The sequence below is a fragment of the Notothenia rossii genome (assembly GCF_949606895.1).
Source record: "Notothenia rossii genome assembly, chromosome: 7".
NCBI classification, from domain to species: Eukaryota; Metazoa; Chordata; class Actinopteri; order Perciformes; family Nototheniidae; genus Notothenia; species Notothenia rossii.
The window spans coordinates 64,506,201-64,532,276 of record NC_136905.1 but is presented as its reverse complement, the minus strand read 5'-3'; the positions used below and the strand labels follow the sequence as shown (position 1 = coordinate 64,532,276).

Here is a 26,076-nt window from a genome sequence, read left to right as displayed (position 1 = left end):
CAGCTGGGTCGTTGCGGTGATTATGGGGGTGTGTCTGTCTGACCCAGCCAAGGTGTCTCTCTTCCTCTTTCACACACATATATGCTGGCCCCTGGCCCAGACGGCATCACACTGTGGGAGGGAAGAGAGGTTAGAGTCTCTGGTGGATAGTGCAGAGGGGGCGGGGGGGGGGAAAGAGATGAAGGAGAAGGAGGAAAGAGGAGGTGAGGAGGAGGGTGGCTGATTGCTAATGAGAGAGACAGTTGAGGGCAGCTCAGGGTGCTGCTGAGTCAGAGACTAGCCCACTGCTGACCACACCACAGAGGTCACTGGGAAGACAAAGGGAGAAGTAGAGGGGGGTCCAGGACAGCAACCCAAACTTAGATGTATCAAATCCAAACCTGATAACCAACATTTTTAAAACCGGCTGAAAACTTATAGAACAGTGTAGCTATTAAAAAAAATGTGCTTCCATATTTGAAAAAGAGCCAATTGGATTATCAAATGATATAGAAAATGTGTAGAATTAGATTGGGATTGGATTTTCTCATTTTAAGCTAATTATATTGAGGCGTTTCAGGCAGGGGGGAGTGTGTGGGAGAGAAATTCCCTCTGGAGGGAACTCTGGGATTTTAGCCTTTCAAGACCATTACAAACAAACAAACTTATAGAAATGCATTACAAGAAAGGGAATACCCCAAAAAGCAAAACAGGTCCCCTTTAAGATATAGAACATATCAAAGTTACATTTGAGCTTTTTCCAGATGCTTCTCAGCAGCCTATTGCTACAGTGTCCCCCGAGCATATGAAGTTTTAGACTACATGAAAATTCAGCAGAAAGGCGTTTTGAATGTGCATGTCAGAGTGTGTACCACCAGAGCAGCTCTCCTACCGAGACTGAGTGATGATAGGAGAGAGATACATACAAAGAGAGAAGTAGGACATGCAGAGTCTTAGGTCTCTTGTGGGTTGTGAGTGAAGTCAGTGTGTACTCAGTGCACATGTGTGTGTATGGTGGCAGTGGGTGCAGTCACACTCTGGCTCCGCAGCATGACTCATACCAGCTCTCACACACACACACACACACACACACACACACACACACACACACACACACACACACACACACACACACACACACACACACACACACACACACACACACACACACACACACACACACACACACACACACACACACACACACACACACACACACACACACACACACACACACACACACACAACAGCAGGATCCTATGTGATTGATCAGCTGCCATGGCAACATAAAGCTTTTAATGGCAACATGTTTACTAAAATGTCCACCGTGTGTGTGCTCGTCAACATCCCCATTTTCTCAATTTCAACTTCCCCTCCAAGCTTAGTGATGTACCTATGACAGCTTTGATCTATGAGTTTATTTGATCTTAGAAGTTTCATAATTTATTGGTAAGTAAATCATATGAATGCAAGTAGATTACCATCTACTTGCAGATGGTGTCTGATTCATTCATCAGTGGGAGTGACTCAGTCAATGACTATTATGTCAGCAAAGCCGTCACAGAGAGGGCTGCTGTGATGGAGACCAGGCAGAGATCCTTATTAGGGAGCGGGATGTGTTGGCTCCACTCTGGGTAATGCAGGGCGTAGAGAGGCTGTCCTTCAGTTGGAGGCCCTGGGTTCAAGTCACCAGCTGAATTGAAGTGGATTTGAAAAAGATACTGAACCTCAAGTAGCAGCTACAGAGCTGGTCTGACCTTTGGACTTACAGTAAAAAAGAGGGAGGTGAAAAGAGAGTTTCCTTTCAAGTATCAAATTATAAGGGTTTTCTAGTTAAACAAAAGTCTTTGGTGATGCCCAATGACATAACATACTCTTTTGCAATTTGCCGCATGAAATGGAATATATCATAGTGACTTTATATTCATCAAGGCAAGATCTAAGCCTTTTAAAAGCATTTTTAATGCTATTAGGAATGAACCATAAGATCATGTGTATCACTGCAGGGAGTGAGAATACCAATACATCTTTTGGTATTTTTTTAATTTAGTATTTATGACAAACAGTGCTTTTTCGCCAGTAGCTACTAGGAGATGTTAAAAATGTTCATTCTTAAATGCTACCCTTGAATGAATCTGCATCAGTGCGGAAAACACCCTTTTCAATATGACTAAGCCACTGCAACTGCAAGCAGTTGTCTTGGTTCAAGGCAAATAAGAATAAAAAGACGCCATCTAGACGAAAACATGTATGGTTGAATATACAGTGAATGCTTAAGGCAGGGGTGGGGAACCTTTTTCCTCTCAAGGGCCATTTACATTTTTCCAACACCCTCCGAGGGCCGTACAAATGATTGACCTCTGCTTAAAAAAACTAAAATCACTGCCCATTCATTTTACCTTTCTTTCATGCTGTGCAAAGAAAAAGCAACCTCTCAATCCAGATATCTTACCATGACTCGTGCATGCATTCAGGTGCACGGTTGTGGCATGACCACCAAAACAGAAAGATTTGGACACAAGATGCAAATGTAATTAGTTTCCTATCCATGTGGAAATGATTTAAGTGTGTGTGTGGGGGGGGGGGGACCTAACCTCCTCTAGGGGGGTCTGGGAGGATGCTCCCCCGGGAAGATTATTTTTTAAATGTTGAAGTTAAAAGCATCAATCTGGTGCACTTTGAGAGCAAAATTAGGAGCTCTATGGATACATCTCTCAACATCCATATGAAACAGAACTGGAAGCAGATTTCTTTTTCTTTATGGATATTTTACAAATCACTCCCCTTTCAAACTGTATTCTTGTTTATTAATAACAAGTTTTTTACTGTCATATAGTATTTTATACCTGTTTATCTTATTCTCTTATTTTTTTATAATAACTATAATGATCATATAAAGATGTGCCTTTACCTCACTGGTTGGAGAAAAAGCTTCTTATATTCGTTAGCATAGCTAGCTAACCAGATGCTAATAACAACAAAGTTATTGACTGTATGATCAGTATGACAGAAGAACAGATCGCCACTGGGCTTACAACTAAAGACACAGCCACGCAGAAACTGCGGCATGTGTACGGCTCCTTATGGGTACTGACATTTTTGGAAGTGCCGGAGTGGCGTTATGGTGCTCTCCGTCAGAAATACACCCCTGTCAGACGAGACATACCACGTGATGACACGTTAGGTTCATGTTGTGTTCAAGGACCCTGACCGTGGCCAGGAAAAACAGGCACTTGCTTGTTTAATTTTTTTGCGGTCTAGATTTCTTTAATTGTTTTCTTCTTTGCGTGTGTTTATAAATTACCTCGAGGGCCGTACCAAATGGTCTCGCGGGCCGTATACGGCCACCCCTGGCTTAAGGGATACTGACCACAGCAAGACCTACAGTATATGGAAACAAACTGCACATTTCCACTTGGAGCTGTAGGAATGGCAGATAGTTGCTGCTGCCAAGAACCCTTGAGCAAATGTCAAAAGATCAAGCATCAACTGAATCCTTTGTCTATCATTCATTATTTGACTTACTAAATCTACAACAACAACAACAATACAATTCTATAAATATTTCTTTTATTTTACTAAATTGATGTATTGTCTTTGAACAAGGGTTGCTTTTCATGCTGTCTAGTGATACAGGCAAGGCTAACATGAATGTTAATATACTGCAAATGGCTAAGATGTTGACCAAGAAGAAAAACGGTGTGTGTGTCGGTATGCATATGTGAGTGTCCTCTCCTGTTCCACATGTCTCACACACAACTTCTCTTTTCTCTCTCTGCTTGTCATTCCTTGACATCTCTCCTGTAAGCCTACCTCACCTCACTGGCTCACTTTCCCTTGCCTCTTGCTCCAGGGAGCCACCTACACCAATTGGCAGACAGCGACACAGCGACACACACACACACACACACACACACACACACACACACACACACACACACACACACACACACACACACACACACACACACACACACACACACACACACACACACACACACACACACACACACACACACACACACACACACACACACACACACACACACACACACACACACACACACACACACACACACACACACACACACACACACACACACACGCTGAAAGTACCATCTTCTGTGTGTGTGTGTGTATATATATATACACCGAGTCCAGAAGGCCCTTGAAATATGCACAGCAGTCCCATGCATAATACATGGGCACAGCAGGAGAAAAGAACTTGTGAGCCGAGTGGATCTCCACCTCTCCATCTCCCCCTCCACCTCTCCCCCTCCACCTCTCCATCTCCCCCTCCACCTCTCCATCTCCCCCTCCACCCATCCTCCTCTCACCACCCCACTGTCTGCTGCTGCTGCTGCTGCTGCTGCTGCTGCTGCTGTGCATATGTTTTAAATAACAGCCGTATCTCAGGGTCATTTGTGGGTCAGAAATGATGATGGAGGGAACGCATGAGGGCAGGAGAGATAGATGGATGGCTACAGGAGAGGGAATGAGGCGAGACTGCACGGTCACAAAGAAAGACAGGCGTTTTTATGCATAGCAGAGCAACGTGATATGAAGAGAAAGGAGAGCAATGATTCACTGTTTTCCCTCCGCCGAGGCCTGACCGCCCAGCAGTGACAGGACATGCTGACTGTCAGAAGGTCAGACAGGCTGCAGGAACCACAGCATGCTAAGCTGTGCTAACCTATCAGGGGTTTTGTCATTTAACTCCAGAAAGTGAGGTGATCTACCCAGGAAGCAACTGCTGCACTGCACACATAACTTAAGACACTTATTAAGTTTGACAATCTGCTTTGGTGTCTCCTTTTTCTTTTCTTTCGTTCTTTGTCTTCCCCTCCTGCCTCGATTGGACTCCTTTGTTTACTTCTGTACAGTGACGTAACACTCGCTCTTCTATTGGCAAGCATTCCAACACATTGTAGGTGATAGGCTAACAGGCAGGACATATATAAGCGGTTGACTTATCAGAGCAGACTGGTCTCTGGTTTCAGACAGAGGGTGAAAAGAGGTGCTGCAGTACAGGCAGTATGAGAAACATAAAGAGGTTTTGAACATTAAAGCATGGAAACATGTCACAGAAGAGGCAACAAATACAAATATATACCTTCAAATGTGCCTCTTTAAAACAAACCATCTGCATCATTATTACGCATGTCCCAATTAAGTATAGTTTTTGCCCTGATTCTGAACCAAGTTTTTAATATGCTGTATATCTGCAGATACAGAGTCTGATCCCATTCTGATTAAATATGTATCTGACACATTGAAATAACAGCTGTAGCCTACTTCATCTGATGCACATTATTCACAAATAACTTGATCCAAATAATGAAGGGCATGCTTAAAGCAGGGGTGGGGGACCTTTTTCCTCTCAAGGGCCATTTCAATTTTTTCAACATCCTCCGGGGGCCGTACAAATGATTGACCTCTGCTTAAAAAAACTAAAATCACAGCCCATTCATTTCGCCTTCCTTTCATGCTGTGCAAAGAAAAAGCAACCTCTTAAATCCAGATATCTCACCATGACTCGCGCATGCACGTGCACGGTTGTGGCATGACCACCCAAACAGAAAGATATGGACACATGATGTGTGCAAAAGTATTTAGCTTCCTATCCATGTGGATATGATTTAAGTGGGGGGGGGGGCTAACATCCTCTAGGGGGGGTCCTCACCTTCTCTAGGGGGGTCTGGGGGCATGCACCCCCGGGAAGATTTTGTTTTAAATGTTGAAGTTAAAAGCATCAATCTGGTGCACTTTGAGAGCAACATTAAGAGATCTATTGATACATCTCTCAACATCCATATGAAACAGAACTGTAAGCAGATTTTTTTTTCTTCATGGATATTTTACAAATCACTCCCCCTTTAAACTGTATTCCTGCCTTGGGGTCTCGTCATGCTGCTTCCCTGATGGCTTCCACAGGATTGTAGCTGACATCCTCGTGGATTCATTTTCTTATTACAGACACATGCATTTCCTAACATTCGGTCTATATGCTGTGAAATGTATTATCTCTTCGATTTACACACGACATCTATTGCACGTCTGTCCGTCCTGGGAGAGGGATCCCTCCTCTGTTGCTCTCCCTGAGGTTTCTCCCATTTTTTCCCCTTTAAACTGTGGGTTTTCTCTGGAAGTTTTTCCTTGTACGATGTGAGGGTCTAAGGACAGAGGGTGTCGTTTTTTCTTATACTGATATTCTGAACAATCTGTGCTGTTTTATTTGCTGTAAAGTGTCTCTACTATAGGCTATTTTTATTATATGTACAGCACTTTGGCTCGACCAAAAATCGTTTATAAATGTGCTATATAAATAAAACTTGATTTGATTTGATTAATAACAACTTTTTGTTACTGTCATATAGTTATATATTTTATACCTGTTTACTTTATTCTCTTATTTTTGTATAACTATAATGATCATATAAAGATGTGCCTTTACCTCACTGGTTGTAAAAAAAAGCTTCTTATATTCGTTAGCATAGCTAGCTAACCAGATGCTAATAACAACAAAGTTATTGACTGTATGATCAGCATGACAGATGAACAGATCGCCACTGGGCTTACAATTAAAGACACAGCCATGCAAAAAATGCGGCATGTGTACGGCTCCTTATGGGTACTGACATTTTTTAAGTGCCGGTGTAGGTACCATAACTGGACGGCCTACCAGATTAGCACGGGGTCCGCTACGCTTACTAATGACGTCACGCATTGGCTGTACGGCAACCCAAGAGGACACTTTACACGGCCAAATTCCGCAAAGAATATTAAAAAATAACAATCGACAGTGAATGTATGTTAGTGGAACTGTGTCAGGAAAGTGAAGTGGTAATTAAGTAATGTTATTGAACAACTGAAATGCATAAAATTGAAAGTTAAAGGTGACCTATCATGCAAAATGCACTTTTGTACGTCTTTTATACATGAATATGTGTCCCCGGTGTTCCAGGGAACTCAGAAAACACAACCCTCTCTATTTTCCTCCATACCCAAATCTCTTAAAAAGGGGCTGCAACGGATCTGATACAGACTGATCCAGATTTGAACACTCCTGTGACGTCACAGAAGTGGCGCTACGACTATTGGGCCCACTCCACCAATCAGGAGGAGACAGCCACAGACATTGCCGTTCGAAAGCGCTGGAGACGCTGTAGTAAATATGCCAGGCCTGTAGATGGTGCTGTTCTCACAGAATCAGCCCATGCAAAGACAGTGTTAAATTGAGCGAAAGGAGGAATGGCTAAAATGCATGATCTGTTTGGTATTTTGAAAAATTAAAAGTATAAATATGCCTTATATAGGTATGGTCCTACATATATATTATTCAAATATAGCATGATAGGTACACTTTAATTAACACTTCACTTTCCTGACACAGTTCCACTAACATACATTCACTGTCGATTGTTATTTTTTAATATTCTTTGCGGAATTTGGCCGTGTAAAATGTCCTCTTGGGTTGCCGTACAGCCAATGCGTGACATCATTAGTAAGCGTAACGGACCCCGTGCTGATCTGGTAGGCCGTGCAGATATGGTACCTACTGTCACTACCCGATCTGCAGCTCTGCCCGATCTGCAGTGCGCATGTGCGAGATGGTCCGCCATATTGGACAACTCCGGACGGCAACCCAAGTAGGACAACATTGACAGTGGCTTTTGGCAAAGCTGAAAAATAAAACGAAAGAGAGATGAGTTATTGTTATTACAACGTGACTTCACTATTATTTAACAACTCTTTTTATTGGGTTCTTTTATTTGGGGTTAAGTACATTGTCAGAATAAGTGAGAAATGGATTTAACTTCTGTTAGACAGCTATCATACTGAATACATATTTACTGTGAATGTGTGCAAAAATGTATGGCATATAGCTGTCTAACAGAAGTTAAATTCATTTGTCACTTATTCTGAGAATTTACTTAACCCCAAATAAAAGAACCCCATAAAAATAGTTGTTAAATAATAGTGAAGTCACGTTGTAATAACAATAACTATAGGTTACTAACGTAACCCCAGTTCTCAGAGTAACATGAAGTGAGATGTCTCACTATGGGATGCGCCTCCCCGCGAATGCCTCAGAAGCATCAATCTCATTACGCCAATCCTGATTGGCTGGTGATCTTGACGACCACGTCAGGGAATCCGCCCACCCATTAAGTAGCTTGCGCTACGAGGCAGCGTCATTCAAAATAAGCACCTCTTCTCGCTTTGCCTAAGCAAGAAGGGCTGTCTGGTGAGACATCTCACTTCATGTTACTCTGAGAACTCTGAGGTTAGTAACCTATCGTTCTCATTCATAACACTCCGTTCGATGTCTCACTATGGGATATTGAGACTCCCGTATTGCTCGAAAATCACCAAAAATCAGTACTCAACAGGTAGAATTCTGTCCCAACACGGGGCCCAGCACTGCATGGGCCACACTTGGAACAGAGACATCCAATCTGTAAAAACGGACAAAAGTGAGCGGTGAAGACCAGCTCGCTGCTGCACAAATGTCTTGGATGGAAAAACCCTTGAACAAAGCCCAGGACGTAGCCAGGCCACAAGTAGAATGAGCATGCAGGCCCGTTGGTGCCTGCAAACCCTGACTCGTATAAGCCAGAGCTATCGCTTCCACAATCCAGTGGGAGAGTCGTTGCCTGGTAACGGGCTTGCCCTTATGAGGGCTAGCCCAGGATACAAAGAGTTGGTCATTGCATCGAAACTCTTTAGACCTGTCCATATAGGTGCGCAAGGCAAGAACTGGGCATAGCAAATTCGGCCGCTGTTCTCTAGAAGAACACAACGGTGAAGGAAATGCCGCAAGGTCAATGGGGTTGCATGAGCCAACCACCTTGGGCACAAAAGCAGGATTGGGCTTCAGCAACAATCTTGTTTGTCCCGGGGCAAACTGAGTGCATGAAGGGTGTACAGAGAGCGCACGAATGTCACTGACTCGCTTGGCAGATGCCAGAGCCAGCAACAACACTGTCTTCAGTGACAGGTGTTTCATGTCAACTTCTTCCAGGGGTTCAAATGGAGGTCGAGTGAGCCCATCTAAACTCACTGCCAAGTCCCATAAGGGCACAAGTGACCTGGAAACAGGGAGGAGCCTGCGAGCCCCTTTCATAAAATGGCAGACCAAGGGATGTTGGCTAGCCGTCTTTCCCTCAAAACCCACGTGGCATGCAGCAATAGCAGCCAGGTACACTTTAATCGTAGAGAAAGCTCTTTGTTTATCAATCAAGTCCTGTAGAAAAGACAAAATCACACCGACAGGACATTGAAAAGTGACGTGTCCCTTTTGGAGGCACCACTCCTCAAACACCCTCCACTTAGTCATAAAGAGACCTGGTGGAGGAAGCCCTTGCACTCTGAATAGTGTTTATCACCTTCTGAGGAAGCCCCACTGTACTCAAATTATACCACTCACGGGCCAGGCCCATAGTGCCAGGCGTTCCGGGTGTGGGTGAAAAATTGTCCCCCCCCGCCTGAGACAGTATGTCCCTGCGTAACGGGAGCTGCCACGGCTGCCCGCACAGCAGCTGATATATCTCCGCCAGCCAATACATTGCAGGCCAGTGCGGAGCTATCAGGATCAGCGTGTGGCGATGCTCTCTCACTCTGGCCAGAGTCGGAGGTATTAGAGCCAGGGGTGGGAACGCGTACAGAAGGACCGGCAGCCAAGCTTGCGCGAGCGCGTCCACGCCTAACGGTGCGTTTAGACCGCGCATTGAAAAGAACAGCTGACACTGAGCGTTTTCTTTTGACGCGAACAGATCTACCGCGGCTCGGCCGTAACGTATCCACAACTGACTCACAATTGTTGGATGTAGAGTCCAATCTGGTGCACCTCTGGACAACAGATCCGCTCTGAGGTTCATCACCCCCGGTACGTGTGTTGCTCTCAGAGAAAGGAGACGGCCGCAGCTCCATAGTATCAGTTTGCGTGCCAGCATGTGTAACTGGAGATAACGCAAACCCCCTTGACGGTTTATATACGATATTGTGGTCGTGTTGTCTGTCCTCACGAGGACATGATGTCCTTTGAGAAAAGGCAGAAAGCGTTTTAGGGTGAGAAACACCGCTAAAAGCTCCAGATAGTTTATATGTGATGGTTGGAGATCTCTGCTCCAGAGACCCCTCACAGGTCGACCTTCGTATATACCCCCCCAGCCCGTCAGACATGCGTCTGTGGTGACCACTTTCCGTGATAGGACAGCACCCATAGGTACGCCCCGCACTAGAAAAACCGGGTGCAGCCAGTGGCGCAATGCCATTACGCATTCCACAGTGACCATCACTCTCCGTGCGCCATGACGCACGAGGTCCAGTCTGAGGGCAACTACCCAGCGCTGAAAATCCCGCATGTGTAAGTGGCCCAGTCGTACCACCAGGATGGCTGACGCCATGAGCCCCATCAAACGCAGACATGATCTGAAGAGAACATATTTGCGTGGCCGGAAATGAGCGAGGCAAACCCTGAAAGCTTTCACTCCCTCCGCTGACAGGCGGGCTGTGAAGGACACTGAATTTAGGCATAAGCCCAGGAAGAGTACAGTCTGAGCTGGGGACAACATGTTCTTTTCTGTGTTTATTACTAAACCCAGGTCGAGCAGGTGTGTCACGAGGATATTCGCCTGCGTAATAGCCTCCTGCTCCGACTGTGCAAGAAGGAGCCAGTCGTCTAAATAGGTTGCCAGGCGAATGCCCTGTTGTCTCAACAGGGTGATTGCTGCCTCCGTACATCGTACAAACATCCGTGGACTGAGAGAAAGGCCGAAGGGAAGCACTCTGTACTCGTAACAGACACCTTGAAAAGCGAACCTCAGATATTTCCTGTGTGGATAATATATTGGGATGTGAAAATACGCGTCTTTCAGGTCGATTGATGTGAACCAATTGCCCTGACGCACGAGACGCAGCAGAGATGCGTGAGTGAGCATCCTGACCTTTATTTTCTGAGGTATTTGTTCAGAGCCGTTAAATCCAGGATAGGGCGAATTCCGTTCCCTCCCCATTTGGGGACGAGGAAATACCTGGAATAAAAGCCGCTCTGACTCTGTTCGGGGGGCACTATATTGATGGCGTTTTTTTCTAACAGCGAGAAAATCTCCTGCTCTAGAATACGGGCCGACTCTCCCCAGGCTTTTGAATTCAGAATGCCCGAGAAGTGAGGGGAGGTGACAGCGAATTGGAGTCTGTAGCCCCGTGATATCGTCCTCAACACCCAAGCTGAACTTTTGAGCGCTTTCCACCTCTCGCTCATGAGAGTGAGAGGAGAAGTGGCCTCTGCCCTGCTGTCGGCTCTCTGTGCCTTTATTAGTTGTGTTATGGGGCCCTCTAGTGTCTGAACACGATAGTACCCCTGACTGACAACCTCAGCCGACACTGCGCATGCGCGAGGTGATAATGCGTTGACAGACTCGGTTACCGTCCGCTTGTTGAGAGAGGCGACAGCCCCCCTCAGAAACGGCACAGTCACCTGACTGTTTATTGTTTTTCTTTTCATCATTTTTGACTGCGCCCTTGGCGTCAAGCCTGGAAACGACAGTGGAATAGGCTTTATTGAAAAACGTGGCGCGAACCGGATGTTGTTTGGACATCACACGAGGCGACGGGGAGTTGGGGGCCTGGATGGCCTCCGGAAGCACAATCCAGCGCAGAACAGGTGGAGCTGGAGAACAGGGAACTTCCAGCTCTTCCACCGAGGAGAGGAGGGAAGGCTGTCAGGCCGCTCTCTTCTTCTTCTTCTTCTTCCTCGCCTGATGACCGAAGGTCTGGGCCGGCTGTGCCGGTGCAGCCGCTGTCGGAGCTGGGGACTTTCTTGGCCAGCTCGTCCTCGCCTCGTGCCTGGGTGGGGGACCCGGGGTGGGCTGAGGCTTTTGCCGTTTTGGGATCTTAAATTGGGAGGGTCGTGAGGCAGCCTGAGCGAAGGTCTGTCGCGGGGCCGTCGGAGGAGGCGGCTGGACCTTCCGGGGAAGACAGAGCTGGAGAGCCTTGTTTTCTCTTTTCTTGGCCTCACACCGCTGCTGCATCGAAGCCAGAGCAGTGCCAAATATGCCTTCGGGGACAACTGGCATGTCCAAAACGTCCTCTTTCTCCCAGTCTGGTAGGTTCGTCAGGTTAAGCCACCTGGCTCTCTCCTGCACCAACATCATCCCAAGCGACTTACCCGTGGCTTGGACCGCACAGCACTGCACGCAGAGGCAAATGTCTGTGATGGCGGTAATTTCATCCCACACAGCAGGCTCAGGTTTATTTGTCATGTCTTCGCACAGCTCTGCTTGGTAAGCAGTCAGCATCGATGAGACATTGAGCGACCTGACTGACAAAGCCGCCGCTTTGTAAGCCCATTCGGTCATTGCTGACTGAAAACGATCTGCTTTTGTTGGCAATGTGGGGTTCCTGTTAGACGCAGAAGACAGCCGCGGTTGGAGGTGGGCTGCAACAAGCCGAGCCGAGTTTCTCCATGCCCTCGAAATCCAAAGAGGAAGCTCCCTGGATCGGGGACTTACTGCTGAACGGGTGGTCTCTCCACGAGACAGACACCTCGTCCAGCAGCTCCGGAAAAACTGGGAGAAGCTGTCTTGCCATCCTCGCAGCCTGGGGCAAATTCTTCCCCTCGTAGCAAGACCTGGTGGTCTCCTTTGCTACTTCAGGCCAGGGGATGTCCAGCCTGGATGCAGCGCGTTGACAAATGGCTTGCAAGTCCATGCTGAGATGGGGCGAAGCTGGCAGGCTTTCGCCCGGAGGAGCAGACACAGCATCAGGCTTGGCAGCCTGAACGGATGAGACGAAAATATCATCCTCGTCTTCGTCTGAGTCGGATAAGAGAAACTCAGAGGCACCCTCTTCGTCTTCCTCTATATAATCCAACTCTAGGACATCCTCCGTGAGCAGAACCACGGTGAGGTCCAGCTGGGAGCCCCAGCAAGCCTCAGCGCAAGGCTCAGCCTCCGCGACGGCTACCTCCATGTCTCGGTTGCCGGCCAGCGCATCGCCAGACATGAAAGGATCTCCTCCGGACAGGCTAGCTTGGCGCGCTAGCCGTCGGCGGAGGCTCTTGATGGTGAAGCGGGCACAGTGTCCGCACAAACCGGGGGCTTCGATAGCCTTCCGGGCATGTTCCAGCACAAGGCAGGACGAGCAGACCTGGTGTGAGTCCATGCTCGATATTTTATACCCGCAGCCGCAAAGTCGGGCCTCAGAGCCTCCGTCTCCTCTGGTGTGAGGAAGAGAAGGGTCCATCCTGGATAGCCGGAGTGCCGACTTGGAGGGACGGAACAACAACTGGTATGTTACTGTTCAATATATCAAAAACTATTACCGTTAAAAAACGGCGGGGCAGAATCGAGTATTAACTGGTGTGTTAATATTCAACTCTGCGAAGCAACAATAACTGGTATGTTACTGTTCAATAATCAAAAACCTTACCGTTGAACAAACGGCCGGGCAGAATTGAGTATTAACTGATGTGTTAATATTCTAATCTTATGCGAAGCAAGTGTAGCCGGCAAGCGTCCGGCGACCGAAAGATAGCTTAGAGTGGTTCAGTCTATGAACAGTTAAGCTAGCCAGGCTACTACAAATTTAGAGATGTGCTCCGAAGCGAGAAGAGTTGTTTGTTCGATTCGTGCCTGCAACAAGCAAATGATTGACATAGGGCGACACCTCCATTCCCCAGGGTCACGCATCGACCAGACACACATCCAGGCTCTAAAGCCCTGTAAGTGGCTCTGACTCCATCTTTAACGCCATTGATCTGTGGAGGATCTGCCGCGGTTTGAGGGCCTGCCGTCCACCCATTTCTGCTTCTGCTGGTGGTGGTTCCCACGGCTGAAGGCCGCTATCCACCTGCTGTTAGAGGCCTACTCCCACCTGTTGGGTGCTACTGTGCGGGGGAGGCCTGGTCTGGAGATACCGCGGAGAAACCGGAGTGTTGCCACACTGCTGATTGCCTATTTCCTTGCTGCTGTCCTGACGTGGTTTTGCTTCGGGAACATCGTGGATGCTGTTGAGCTGGTCTGGGAAAATGGCAAATGTCGTGTTTCTGCTGTGCCTTTTTTTGACTGTGCTGGACAAGGAGAAGTTCGCTAGTCATCCTGACAATTCTGCTGGATGCGGGTCCGTTCTGCCGCCCGCAGTGGACATCCCCTGTACAGGTTCGGATGGGTTGCACAAACAATTGCTAGTTGCACTGTCGCGGACATTCATTTCGTCAAATGTCTGTCTTTCTCACATGCCTGCCACAATGGTCCTTCAGAATTGTTTTTTGAACTCTAATCTCACTTTTGCGAAGTTTGCTGGTGACTCTAGAACAGCTGAAAATGTATGTGTGTTGATTAAGAGGAAAAGGTGCTTGGTATTTTTATTGTTGTTACTATCAGGAAATGTACAGCCAAATCCGGGTCCACCTGGTAGTTTTAGTCAAATAGCTACTCCTGCTGATTTTAGTTCTAGATCGGGGTTAGGTTTAATTCATTTAAATGTGCGCAGTCTGTTACCTAAATTAGATTTTGTCCGTATTTGGGCGAGTTCAACTGATGCTGATGTCATTGTCTTATCAGAAACGTGGCTAGACAAATCGATCTTGGCCTCTGACATTTACATAAATGGTTACAATGTATATCGCACTGACCGTCCTAAAAAAGGTGGTGGCGTTGCCATTTATGTGAAAAATAAGTTTTGTGTAACAAAAATGGTTTCCAAATCTGTTAGTAAACAACTAGAATTTTTAGCTGTGAATGTCGAAGTAACAAAGGGTCAACAGGTCATGGTGGTGGGTTGCTACAGGGCCCCCTCGGCTGTCAAGGACTCCTTATCTTCATTGGCAAAACTGTTATCTCAACTTTCCTACAAGGAAATAGTGCTGCTTGGTGATTTTAATTGGGATTGGTTAACTTCTGTGTCAGAGGATTTTAAAAACCTGTGTACCTCTTTGAACATTACTCAGATTATAGACAGTCCTACTCGCCCAAATATTAAGTCCCCAAATAAATCCTCCTTAATTGATCTAATTTTAACAAATGTTCCATATAAATACTCATCTGTGGGAGTATTTGCTAATGATGTGAGTGACCACTGTGTTGTAGCCACAATTAGGGACACTAAGGTCCAAAAAGTTAAACCACGCATCATCACAAAGAGAGATAAAAAACACTTAGTGGAGCAGGGTTTTTTACATGATCTGTTTGATTTTGATTGGGGAAAAATCGATCTGTGTGCTGATGTAGAAACTGCATGGTCTTATTTTTATCTTGGTTTTATAAAAATTATAGATAAACATGCACCTCTGCGTAAATTTAGAGTGAAGGGACGAAACAATCCCTGGTTTTCTGCTGAAATGTCCAGTCTCCTTCATGAGAGAAACAATGCCTGGGCAAAGGCTAGGAAATCAGGCTCAGAGGTAGAATGGCTACGCTTTAGGCAGCTAAGGAATAGCTTTACTTCAAATGTCAAAAGTGCTAAGTCAAAGTACTATTTGTCAGTTACCACAGAAAACCTGAATAATCCTAGTAAATTTTGGAAAGCCATAAAATCGATTTCCACTGGTGATATCCCAAATGAGCTACCTCCGTACCTCACCACAGCATCTGGCATTATATCAGACAGGGCCACCATGCTAAATTGCTTTAATAAGCATTTTGTCTCTTGTGGCTCTCTGTTTGATTCTGTCACTGACTGTGCTTCTGCTTCTGTGAACGCTCCAGTCCTTGACTCTGAACAATGTGGTCTGGAAAACCCTTTCAGTTTTACTCCTTTAACTGTTGGTATTGTCCATGAAGCTTTATCCAAGTTAGATCCTAAGAAACCGGCTGGCCCGGACAACGTAGAACCTTTCTTTTTAAAGATAGCTGCAGATTTTATTGCTCCACCTCTTACTTCTCTTTTTAACCTCTCCCTCAGCACAAATACAATTCCTAAAGTATGGAAGTCTGCTTATGTCCTGCCTCTACTGAAAGGAGGGGAGGCAACTATTTTAAATAACTATAGGCCAATCTCTAAATTGTCAGTTTTGGCTAAGGTGCTCGAACGACTTGTGAGTGAACAAGTAAAGGAGTTTTTATGTATAAATGATATCCTGTCTAAACATCAGTCAGGCTTCAGGAAGAAACATAGCACCATCACTGCAACAATGAAAGTGGTAAATGATATTACTAGTATGCTAGATAATAAACAGAGTTGTGCAGCTCTGTTTATTGACCTTTCCAAAGCGTTTGACACCGTTGATCATCGTGTCTTAAAACAGAGGCTACTCAGTACTGGCATATCCAGCCATGCAGTGGGGTGGTTTGTGAACTACCTCTCTGAAAGGTCCCAATGTGTTCACTTTGATGGGCTGTCTTCTGAGTGGTTAAACATTGCTAATGGTGTTCCTCAAGGTTCTGTTTTAGGTCCACTTTTATTCTCCATATATATCAACAGTTTAGGTGAAAATGTGGATGAAGCTACTTTACATTTTTATGCGGACGATACCGTGATGTATTGTGCAGGTCCCTCCATTCAGGAGGCGGTTGTTAAATTACAGGCTGTTTTTAACATTATTCAGACTCAGCTCTCTGAACTAAAGCTTCTTTTAAATGTGGATAAAACCAAGATAATGCTCTTTTCAAAAGCTAAAAAGTCACCAGAGCCTGTTTTAGATATTGTATCAACGCAAGGAACAAAACTTGAAGTTGTTGCCTGTTACAAATACCTTGGTATCTTGCTTGATGACTGTCTCTCTTTTAAACTTCATGTCAATAACCTGCTTAAAAAACTGAGGGTTAGGCTAGGTTTCTTTTTCAGGAATAAGTCCTGTTTCTCGCTTGAGGCCAGGAAAAGGCTAGTCACTGTGACCTTTTTACCTGTGCTGGACTATGGTGATCTGCTGTATATGAATGCACCTGCCAACTACCTAAGCAAACTAGATGCTGCGTATCATAGTGCTCTGAGATTTGTCACTAACTGTAAAGCACTTACTCATCACTGTACACTGTATACCAAGGCAGGTTTACCATCACTCACTGTACGGAGGCTCAGTCACTGGTACACTTTTATCTATAAAGCTATGTTGGGCAAACTCCCGTATTATATCTGTTCATTGATAAAGCAGAAAGTTGCAAGCAGCTATTGTCTGCGATCACAGGATATAGTCTTGTTAGATGTGCCAAGAGTAAGGACTGTCTTAGGTAAGACAGCTTTTATGTGCGCAGCTCCACTTGCTTGGAACAGTCTACAGGCAAAATTGAAATTGAGCATTTTTATTTCTTTGAATGTATTTAAGGCATGTCTAAATGAAATGCTTTCTGACACTCTGGGTAGTTGTAAATGTTGAATATGTAAATATGATATCCTCTGTTGTTTGTATGTTGTTTTTATGTTTCATGTGGAACTAAATGATGCAGGTCTCCCTTGTAAATGAGATCGATGATCTCAAGGGACTAATCTGTCTAAATAAAGGTTTGAAATGAAATGAAATGAAATGAATGACGCTGCGTCGTAGCGCAAGCTACTTAAAGGGTTGGCGGATTCCCTGACGTGGTCGTCAAGATCACCAGCCAATCAGGATTTGCGTAATGAGATTGATGCTTCTGAGGCATTCGCGGGGAGGCGCATCCCATAGTGAGACATCGAACGGAGTGTTATGAATGAGAACTCATCTCTCTCGAGTTTTCCTTTTGAGCTTTCCCAAAAGCCACTGTGTCAATGTTGTCCTACTTGGGTTGCCGTCCGGAGTTGTCCAATATGGCGGACCATCTCGCACATGCGCACTGCAGATCGGGCAGAGCTGCAGATCAGGTAGTGACACCTACACCGGAGCAACGTTCTGGTGCTCTCCGGCAGAACTGCACCCCTCAGACGAGACATATACCACGTGATGACACGTTAGGCTCGTGTTGTGTTCAAGGACTCTGACTTTGGCCAGGAAAAACAGGCACTCGCTTGTTTAATTCTTTGCGGTCTAGATTTCTTTAATTATTTTCTTTTTTGCGTGTGTTTATAAATTATCTCGAGGGCCGTACCAAATGGTCTCGCGGTCCCATATACGGCCCGGAGGCTCCCCACCCCTGCTTTAAGGTATGAATGGAAGAATGTGTCTCCTGGGATCAGCTACAGAGAAGATCACTGTTTTTAAACCAGCCATCAACTTACTCACAATTGATGTTATTTAACAACAGCTATTATGACAAGACACAAGATATGTTGGTCATTTTAATCGCTGAAATTGGTGCTATGCACACGCTAAAATGAGAAACTGCTAACATAATGTTTTTATAGTGATCTTTGCTAATGAGAAAGAGTGAGGAGAAATAACAGCTTAATTACCATCAGAATTTAGTATATTTTGCTACTCCAATCACCGGTGCAACTAAATCAATTTTTTCCATTCACACGCACTCATTTCCACTGTTTGGCTCCACACCCTGGCTGAGTCCAGAGCAAGAGTTCTGCTTGCTCTGGACAACTCTAATTGTTATTATTTTATAAATACATCTTATCTAGCATTATGAGACATTTTCATAACCTCTGCCAGGTACACTGCAGTCCAATGCACCTGCACAGTAGCAAATGAATACTTAACTCCTATAGCATAGCATAGAATTGCATGTTTTACCCTAACATTTAAGTGTACAAACTCCTCCTCTGTGATATTGACTATAAATATATTAGTACAATAAATAAAAAGTGTATATCCCGGTATGAAAATGATAACTATAAAAGCACCTTCATTCTGGCCAAAGCACCTTCATTCTGGCCCAGTGAAATCATATTAACAGTCCTCATCACCAGATGAAGATAGCTCAGTTGATGGAACTGTAGATGTTGTGAATAATGAAAACTAGGCAAAACGTATCTGCTGATGCAGACTGTGTCATACATTTTTCAAATCTGGCCCAGGATCATAAGTGAACCTTGAGGGGAGATTGTTTTATCAACAGCAGTTTCAGGGTCAGGAGTGAACGGTCAAGTTAAGAGGTTGTTCCAACGGCATGCTTATTATGCAAAGACATAAATTATCACAAATGAGCACCAAATCTAAAATCATGATGGTCATACTGCAACAGTAGAGGCACTGGCCCAAAGTGGATGATGCTCTGAACCTGCGAAAAGAACAGCAACAAACGGGTCATAGAAATGAAGAAGAGCAGGTGACTTACGATGAGACGTTTGAGGCCCGTGAAGGACTGCTCCACAGAGTTGGCGGTGAGGACCTGACGCTTCATTGCCGCCGCTTCTCCCAGGAAACGAAGCATTAAGTCTTTAACAGCATCGCCCTGCCACACACACACACACACACACACACACACACACACACACACACACACACACACACACACACACACACACACACACACACACACACACACACACACACACACACACACACACACACACACACACACACACACACACACACACACACACACACACACACACACACACACACACACACACACACACACACACACACACACACACACACACACACACACACACACACACACACACACACACACACACACACACACACACACCTTAATCTGGACATCCTTAGTTCTGGATTTAAAAACAATCAGTTACAAAATATATTCTGCCCAAATAGGAAAGAAAAGAAAACAGGTTCAGAATACTCTTTAATCCAGCTTTAGAGTGGATCTAATTTGTTTGCTGAAAATGGGCTTTTAGTAGGCATAAACACCAAGATGACGGAAAAAATAAATCCTTGATTTGTATTCATTTATTCAGGCAGGCATTCAAACACACTGAGGAGGATAATGAACACAATCTAAGCTGGGAGGTGGACGTACACCATCAAATTCAATTGAATAAATAAGTGAATTGATGTTTCATCACTCAAGAGTTGTTATTACAAATAAATGTTACTGTTGAAGGAGCTCAGAGGGACTTTATGAGGGGAAAGAACATGACATGGTGACACAATAGCCAATGAAGAGTGTGTGTACGACTGCTTGATGACAAGTGTCCACAAACTGCCTGTTATGCCAGAGCATCATTTGAGAAATGTGTTAAACCAAATGGATGATCATGGTGGAACCCAATTCTTGATAGATGCCTTACCTTTAACATTATAAGATTTTAAACATGTAGCTACAATCTTTAAACAAAACAACGAACACAAAATGACCGTGTCATTATTGTCATGTCCTAGCTGCTTTTCATGAAGAATGTGATAAGAGTGTGATAAGAGCGTTGTGCTGGAATATAATACTGCTAGAGCTGTAGCAATTTATTGATTGATGTATGGTCACAATCGTTACACCAGCAACCATTTTCGCTTCTCAAGTGTTACAATTTGCTGCTTTTCTGTGTTCATAAATATTAGAATGAAATTGTTCTTAATGGTTGTTTGGAGCAGACACGGCATGTAAAGTGTCTCAAAACTTGTGAGGGCATTTTTATTTAACTGTTTTTTACTGATAAAAAAAAGAAGATGTGGGTGTCCTGACTTTAAGTCCCTAGTATAGAACAAGCTTCAGAAACACTGTATCTGACATTTCCCATGATGCAGACAGATATAGACAGGCATATATGGGCTACTATCAGGGACGTGCACAGGTACGGGCTAATGTTGCCCGGGCAACGGCCCGTTTGGCCTTTTTGGCTGACCTGCCCCTCTGGAGAGAGCGAGAGTTTGTTTTTCTTTTTTCTGTTGTGGCCGAATCAACATGATAAGCCCACAATTAGTGTTGTAGCGTCTCGCTGCAGGAAACACATTTTGTCAGCGCTGTCATCTGCCGGTGCGTTAAGACCACCTCAGTGTCGGATTTTGGAAACTTGATTTTGAGTTGTCTCATGACAGTTAGGGTATAAGGGACAAACCAGGGGACTTTACTTCCTCTTGATACCGTTGGTTATTTACAAAAAAACACCTAAATATAGCCTACTTGTTATTGTGCTTCTGTCATCTGTGTCTTTTCATCTTCAGTTTGACCATCTCTGTTATTAAGTTATGGAATACTCAATAAATAAGTAATTAGATACCTTACCGTCACTGCGCTCATAAAGAATGATAAGAATAAGAATAATGCGTATTGCACTGATTTCATTAATTATTGAGTTTATTTAAGTTAGAGGCCCTATTTGGTCAGTAGCCTATGTCTGGACTGCACAGCAGTTACAATGGTCAAACTACATTAGAACAGAATTGTCCTCATTTTGTCTTTAATAGTTACTAACATTAGATATTTTAATGAGATATGGACCGCAAAACAAAGAATTTCCCTGGTTTTCATTTTTAAAATCAAGTCACCGAATGCAAGTAGTCACCTTAGCTTATTTTGTTATGAGACGTGAATTACTGTTCAATTTAGTTGATGTAATAATCGTTTGGTTTCTTTTACATTAAAAACAAGTTACAATTTTCAAAAGGTCTTATGTTTTTTTTCGGGGGGAGGCCCTTTTTCCAGTTTAGAGCAATAGCCCCTCCAAATGTCTGTGCACGTCCCTGGCTACTATCATATTGAGTTTGTATGAAATTATGTTTTTGTTAAACAAATGTTTAATATGCATGATGAATAATTGTTTTGCGACAAGCCTGAACCTGGGCTGTTTGATATTGTTATACTGTAACATCAACTCAAGCTAGCCATCTTTCAGTAGCTACTTTTCACCAGCATGTAGCATAATAATGCTTTAGGACAGTAAATATTCACATGCTTCTCAAACCTCAGTGTTAAAGCCCTGGCTAACAGTCTATATAAAAGCTCTCAAAACTTTCCAAAGAAATATGTTGTCTGATTACAGCATAAGTCTCACCTGAAGGTTGTCAAACTTGAGTCCGGGCATAGTGGGTCTGGTGGTCTCTACATAGGCAGGGCTGTACTGCTGGGTGGCCACAGAGATCAGCACCTTCCTGGTCTCCTCAGATGGCAGCCAGGAATCATGGCGCCGGTCCACCTCACTCAGGCTCAGCGCTGTCGCAAATGGGTCATCGCTGCCCGAAAACACAGCCTGGAGCGTGCTGAAGGGCTGCGGCTGAGGGGCTGGGGCAGGGGCTTGAGCTGGGGCTTCCTGGGATGGAGGAGGTTGGGCCTTGGCGGTGGATTCAGATGGGGCAAACACTGAACTAGGAGTGGGAGCACCAGAGTCCAGAGCTCCACCGGGGTTGGAGATGGAGGAGGAGGTGGAGGAGAGCTGGCGCTCAGGGGTGGGGGCTATGGACGCTGGGGTGGCACCAGGAGGGATGTCAGCATTTGGGTTTGAAACAGAGATGAAGGAGGAGGGGACAGTGAAGGAATCAAAGAAATCTGAGGCTGGGTTGACATGTCCGTTATCATTGAAGAACTTACTGAGGCTGGGGCTGGGCTGGCACACGAGGGGGGCCATCAGCTTGCTGGGGGTCACTGCCTCACTGGTTTCTACACCGCTCCCCATGCTAAAACTGGGGGACTTGATGAGGGTGGGCTGGAATCCATCGGGCACCAACGACTTTGGATGGGCGCCATGGCTGAATATAGTGCACACTGGCACAGAGAAATCTTTCGTCTCTTGAGCTTCTAGTAGTGACTGTTCCCCACTGTTGGGATCAGACGGGCTGTGCTCGTCAACTTGGAGTGAAACACAGGATATCACCTGCTCCTCAGTGTCTGTCTGCTCCCTGGTTTCTTCATCCACTTTCTCCACAGAGCTATCCTTCTCCTGTTCCTCCACTGTAACTTCAATCTCAGTCGTATTCTGACCTATTTCACTTTGTTCCTCTTTGTCGACTGATGTCTCGTGAAAATGATCTTCCTCCTCCACTGCATCTAGAAAGGAGTCCATGGGGGCTACGTCTTCGTCGTCGTCCTCCTCCTCCTCACTGTTGTTTGGCGAGTCAGAAATCAGGACGCTCTCCATCATCTGGTCATTTAGCTTGTCCATCAGGCTCTCTGAAGGTGTAGCACTGCTGTCTTCCTGGGGGGTGGAAAACTCCCCGCCCAAGTCGATGCTCTCTACCTGGGGAAGGAGATTTTCTCTGAGTGGGGTCTGGCTGATGGTTAGCTTTGGAGGGTCTGGGCCTGGGGCTTCAGCGGTTACATCTTCCACTGTGATCTCCAAGGTGACTGGCCTCTGAGCAGGAGCCTCCTCACTGTCCATCTTACTGCTCCTGAAAAATCAAGAAATGCCTTTTGATGTAATGTAAACTGTGACAGACTCATACTCTCTGCGTAATTGTACAACACTGTGCAACATTTTTCTCTGTCACTTCCTGTCATCATAGGCAAACGCTATTTTTTACGAGCTCTAGTCATCGTCATTGAGCTTACGTTCACAGTTACATCCGGAGATAAGCGAGTCAGCTTCAGCTCTTTTATCCGTGCTTAACGTCCTGTCACGAAAGAGCCGTTAGCAATATATCGCAGGTTCGCTGTCTGTGTATTACTGGCTATCTGGCTAATGCTACATTAGCCGGTTGGCTATCAAGCTATTTTAACTAAGCAGCTGGTTGCAAATGTAGAAAACATGCTCGACTCATAGCTCTCCTCGTTTTAAAAAACACAAAACATACTACCGCGATATTCTTATAAAACCGAAAAGGCAAACAACAAATACAAAACTGAAACAAACACGATTATGTTCTTACCTTACTGCACTGACAGATATACATATACTGCGCATGCGCAGTTCCAAAGGAAAGCTGCATCTACGGTATTCAAGAGCAGACACATTTCATGACGCTGATATTTTGTATTCCCGACGTTTTTTACGTAACTTTAAAAACCTTTAGAACGTTGCACGGCTGTCGTTACGTAGTTTAGTCCTACGCTTCATTCTTTCCAATTCTGAATCGCGGAAGTGGATCAACTGTGTTGTGTTTATGCAGTACGTTGTTCAGATGCAGTATTTTTGTAGTGTTTTGACCGTGAGACGAGGTTTATAAAACACAAATAAAACGCTAAGAAAGCTCTGGGAAACAGACTGAAACATGGAGGACGACGCTCCTGTTATTTATGGACTCGAATTCCAGGTACTGTCACCATTCATTATGTGTTTACCATAGACTGTATATTTATTTATTTATGTTTACCCGGCTGAAAGCTCTACTCCATTCTGTATACTTCTAAGCAATTCTCTGATCTATTATACAGTATGAGTATTATTTTATTAGTCGTGTTATTTTGTATCATATTGCAGGCACGAGCGCTTACAGCCCAGACAGCTGAAACTGATGCCATCCGTTTCCTTGTGGGCACACAGTCCCTAAAATTTGACAACCAGGTAAGAAAAATACTTAATGACAGACATGTCATTCCATTTACAGGAATAGGAAGGAAGATGTCTGCAACAGAAGGGAACTCCTATTTTACTTTACTTAGTTCATAGTAGTAGTTTGTGTCCCCAAATCCCAAATGGCTCTTTATAATAATAGGAACAAGTATCCATGATGCTGCATCTCCTCTGTTCAGTAGTTGTAACAATGGACTCGACCATAACATATGTGTAGAATTTAAAATTAACATTAAGGTAAAATGCAGGTAAACAGGAAAAGCAAAAAACATAAATAAGATCCAATACACCTTATCATTATTTTCAATTAAAAGATGGGATTCCGGCTTATTCTAAGATACTGTTCAACTACTGTGAAATGAGGTTAACTTGGAGTTATTGTTTTCATGTGTTAAATGTTTCTGAAAGTTAGTTTATTTTGAGAGTAGACGTAAGATATTAAGATTTCAGAAACATTAGTTTGACACTAAAGTGGAAGGAGTAAACTTTCTATTTTCAGTTTGCTTTCCAAGGTTATAAGGTCTCACAAAAAAGTAGTCCAATAGGGATTATGGGATTTGAATGAAAAGTTTTTCAAGGGTTTTAAATGTAAATGTATTTTTATTCAATGGCAGATGTCTAATTTATTTCCGTCGTTGGTATAACACATACAGATGAAATGAATGAACAAATGAATAACCTTCTCTAGGTCAGAGGCAGGCAAACTTGTTTTTGAATATCTGTTAAATGTGAAGCGCATGACCAAATAACCTCTTGCATTGCATCTCAATTTCAAATTTCAAATGAGAGTCAAAGACTGTTCTGCAGAGCATGATAGTAGTCAACATTATGACATGGAGTTTAAGAGGCGAATTGGAAGAAGAACACAATCAGATCATACTGGAGTTGAAAAAAGTTTGAAGAATTTTAAACTTTTTTGTTTGTTAATGTTAAGACCTGAAGCTAAGATTCAACAGTTCTGATTTTAATCAGGAAATGTATTCAAGGCAATCAGGATTTGAGTGCAGAAAGATTCAGGTAGGTATAGTTGTCATACAATAGGGTTTGGTCCTGCAAATTGTAAAAAGGTTACAAATGTTTGAATAGACCCAAAGGGCCAAAAAGAGCAATATGCTGTGAGCTAAACTATGACCCCTTATCATTATTACCGGTAATAGCAAATAATGGTCCAGTTTGGCTCCCTCTACAATAGATGAAAAATATTTAAAAACAAAAAGCTGAAGAAGATTTGTACTTATCAATGAATGTCAAATAAAATAAAAATACATTAAAGACCAAAACTTAAGAACATACCTGACAACTTTTACCTTGTATTGCTGGTAACCTTTCCGTGTCCATTCATTCTGTCATTGCCAGTCCTAAAGCAACAATAGCCAGGGTTGTCTTTAAGTGCACATTGGGTTTGAGTAACATTTATTCATTTTCTGTAGATTTATTTTTTTGCCATTTTTGCAAATAACCCAGGATGTTGCGGTTATATTTTATGAAGTGTACCCACTTGGACATCAAGGCGATCTGGATAAAGGTCCCATCGAGATGTTCCATGGACCAAGTTTACATCTTGATTCATAATGTAGACTCATTTAAACCAGAGAAAAACAGCAAGATCTGCTAGAAACACATCTAAAATGTGAGGCTTGTAACATTGTTGCTCGACAAAACCAAAACGATTAAACCGCTGTTATTGTCTTACTACATTTTTTGCTCTAAAAAATCTCATAACACAGAGAAAATAAATCTTTAAAGGGGCCCTATTAAGCTTTTTAGAGCAGACAGGGCTCTGGTTTCAGACAAAGGTCGAAAATAAGTGCTGCACAGGCAGTATGAGATAAATAAAGACCTTTTCAAACATTAAGCATGTAAACATGTCACAGTAGAGGCAGA

At 44.2% G+C, this 26,076-nt stretch overlaps 2 protein-coding genes across 3 annotated transcripts in view; one reads left to right on the top strand and one right to left on the bottom strand.

The window, feature by feature from the left end:
* Window positions 1-23,633, bottom strand: part of trappc12 (trafficking protein particle complex subunit 12) — a 46,024-nt gene extending 22,391 nt beyond the window's left edge. Inside the window, exons 1-3 of one of the 2 annotated variants that reach the window (XM_079693572.1) lie at window positions 23,549-23,633; window positions 21,742-23,071; window positions 19,122-19,238 (exon numbers count right to left, since the gene is read on the bottom strand). In XM_079693572.1, the coding sequence (XP_079549698.1) occupies window positions 19,122-19,238; window positions 21,742-23,071; window positions 23,549-23,583 (1,482 nt within the window). In that variant the 5' untranslated portion in view covers window positions 23,584-23,633. Of the gene's footprint in view, window positions 1-19,121; window positions 19,239-21,741; window positions 23,072-23,231; window positions 23,526-23,548 lie in introns of those variants that run through there. The other variant, XM_079693573.1, reaches the window with a different exon arrangement.
* Window positions 23,634-23,735: 102 nt separating this feature from the next.
* eipr1 (EARP complex and GARP complex interacting protein 1) overlaps window positions 23,736-26,076 on the top strand; it is a 53,688-nt gene continuing 51,347 nt past the window's right edge. The window contains exons 1-2 of the mRNA XM_079693574.1: window positions 23,736-23,932; window positions 24,100-24,183. Coding sequence (XP_079549700.1) covers window positions 23,891-23,932; window positions 24,100-24,183 — 126 coding nt within the window. The 5' untranslated portion in view covers window positions 23,736-23,890. The remainder of the gene's footprint in view (window positions 23,933-24,099; window positions 24,184-26,076) is intronic.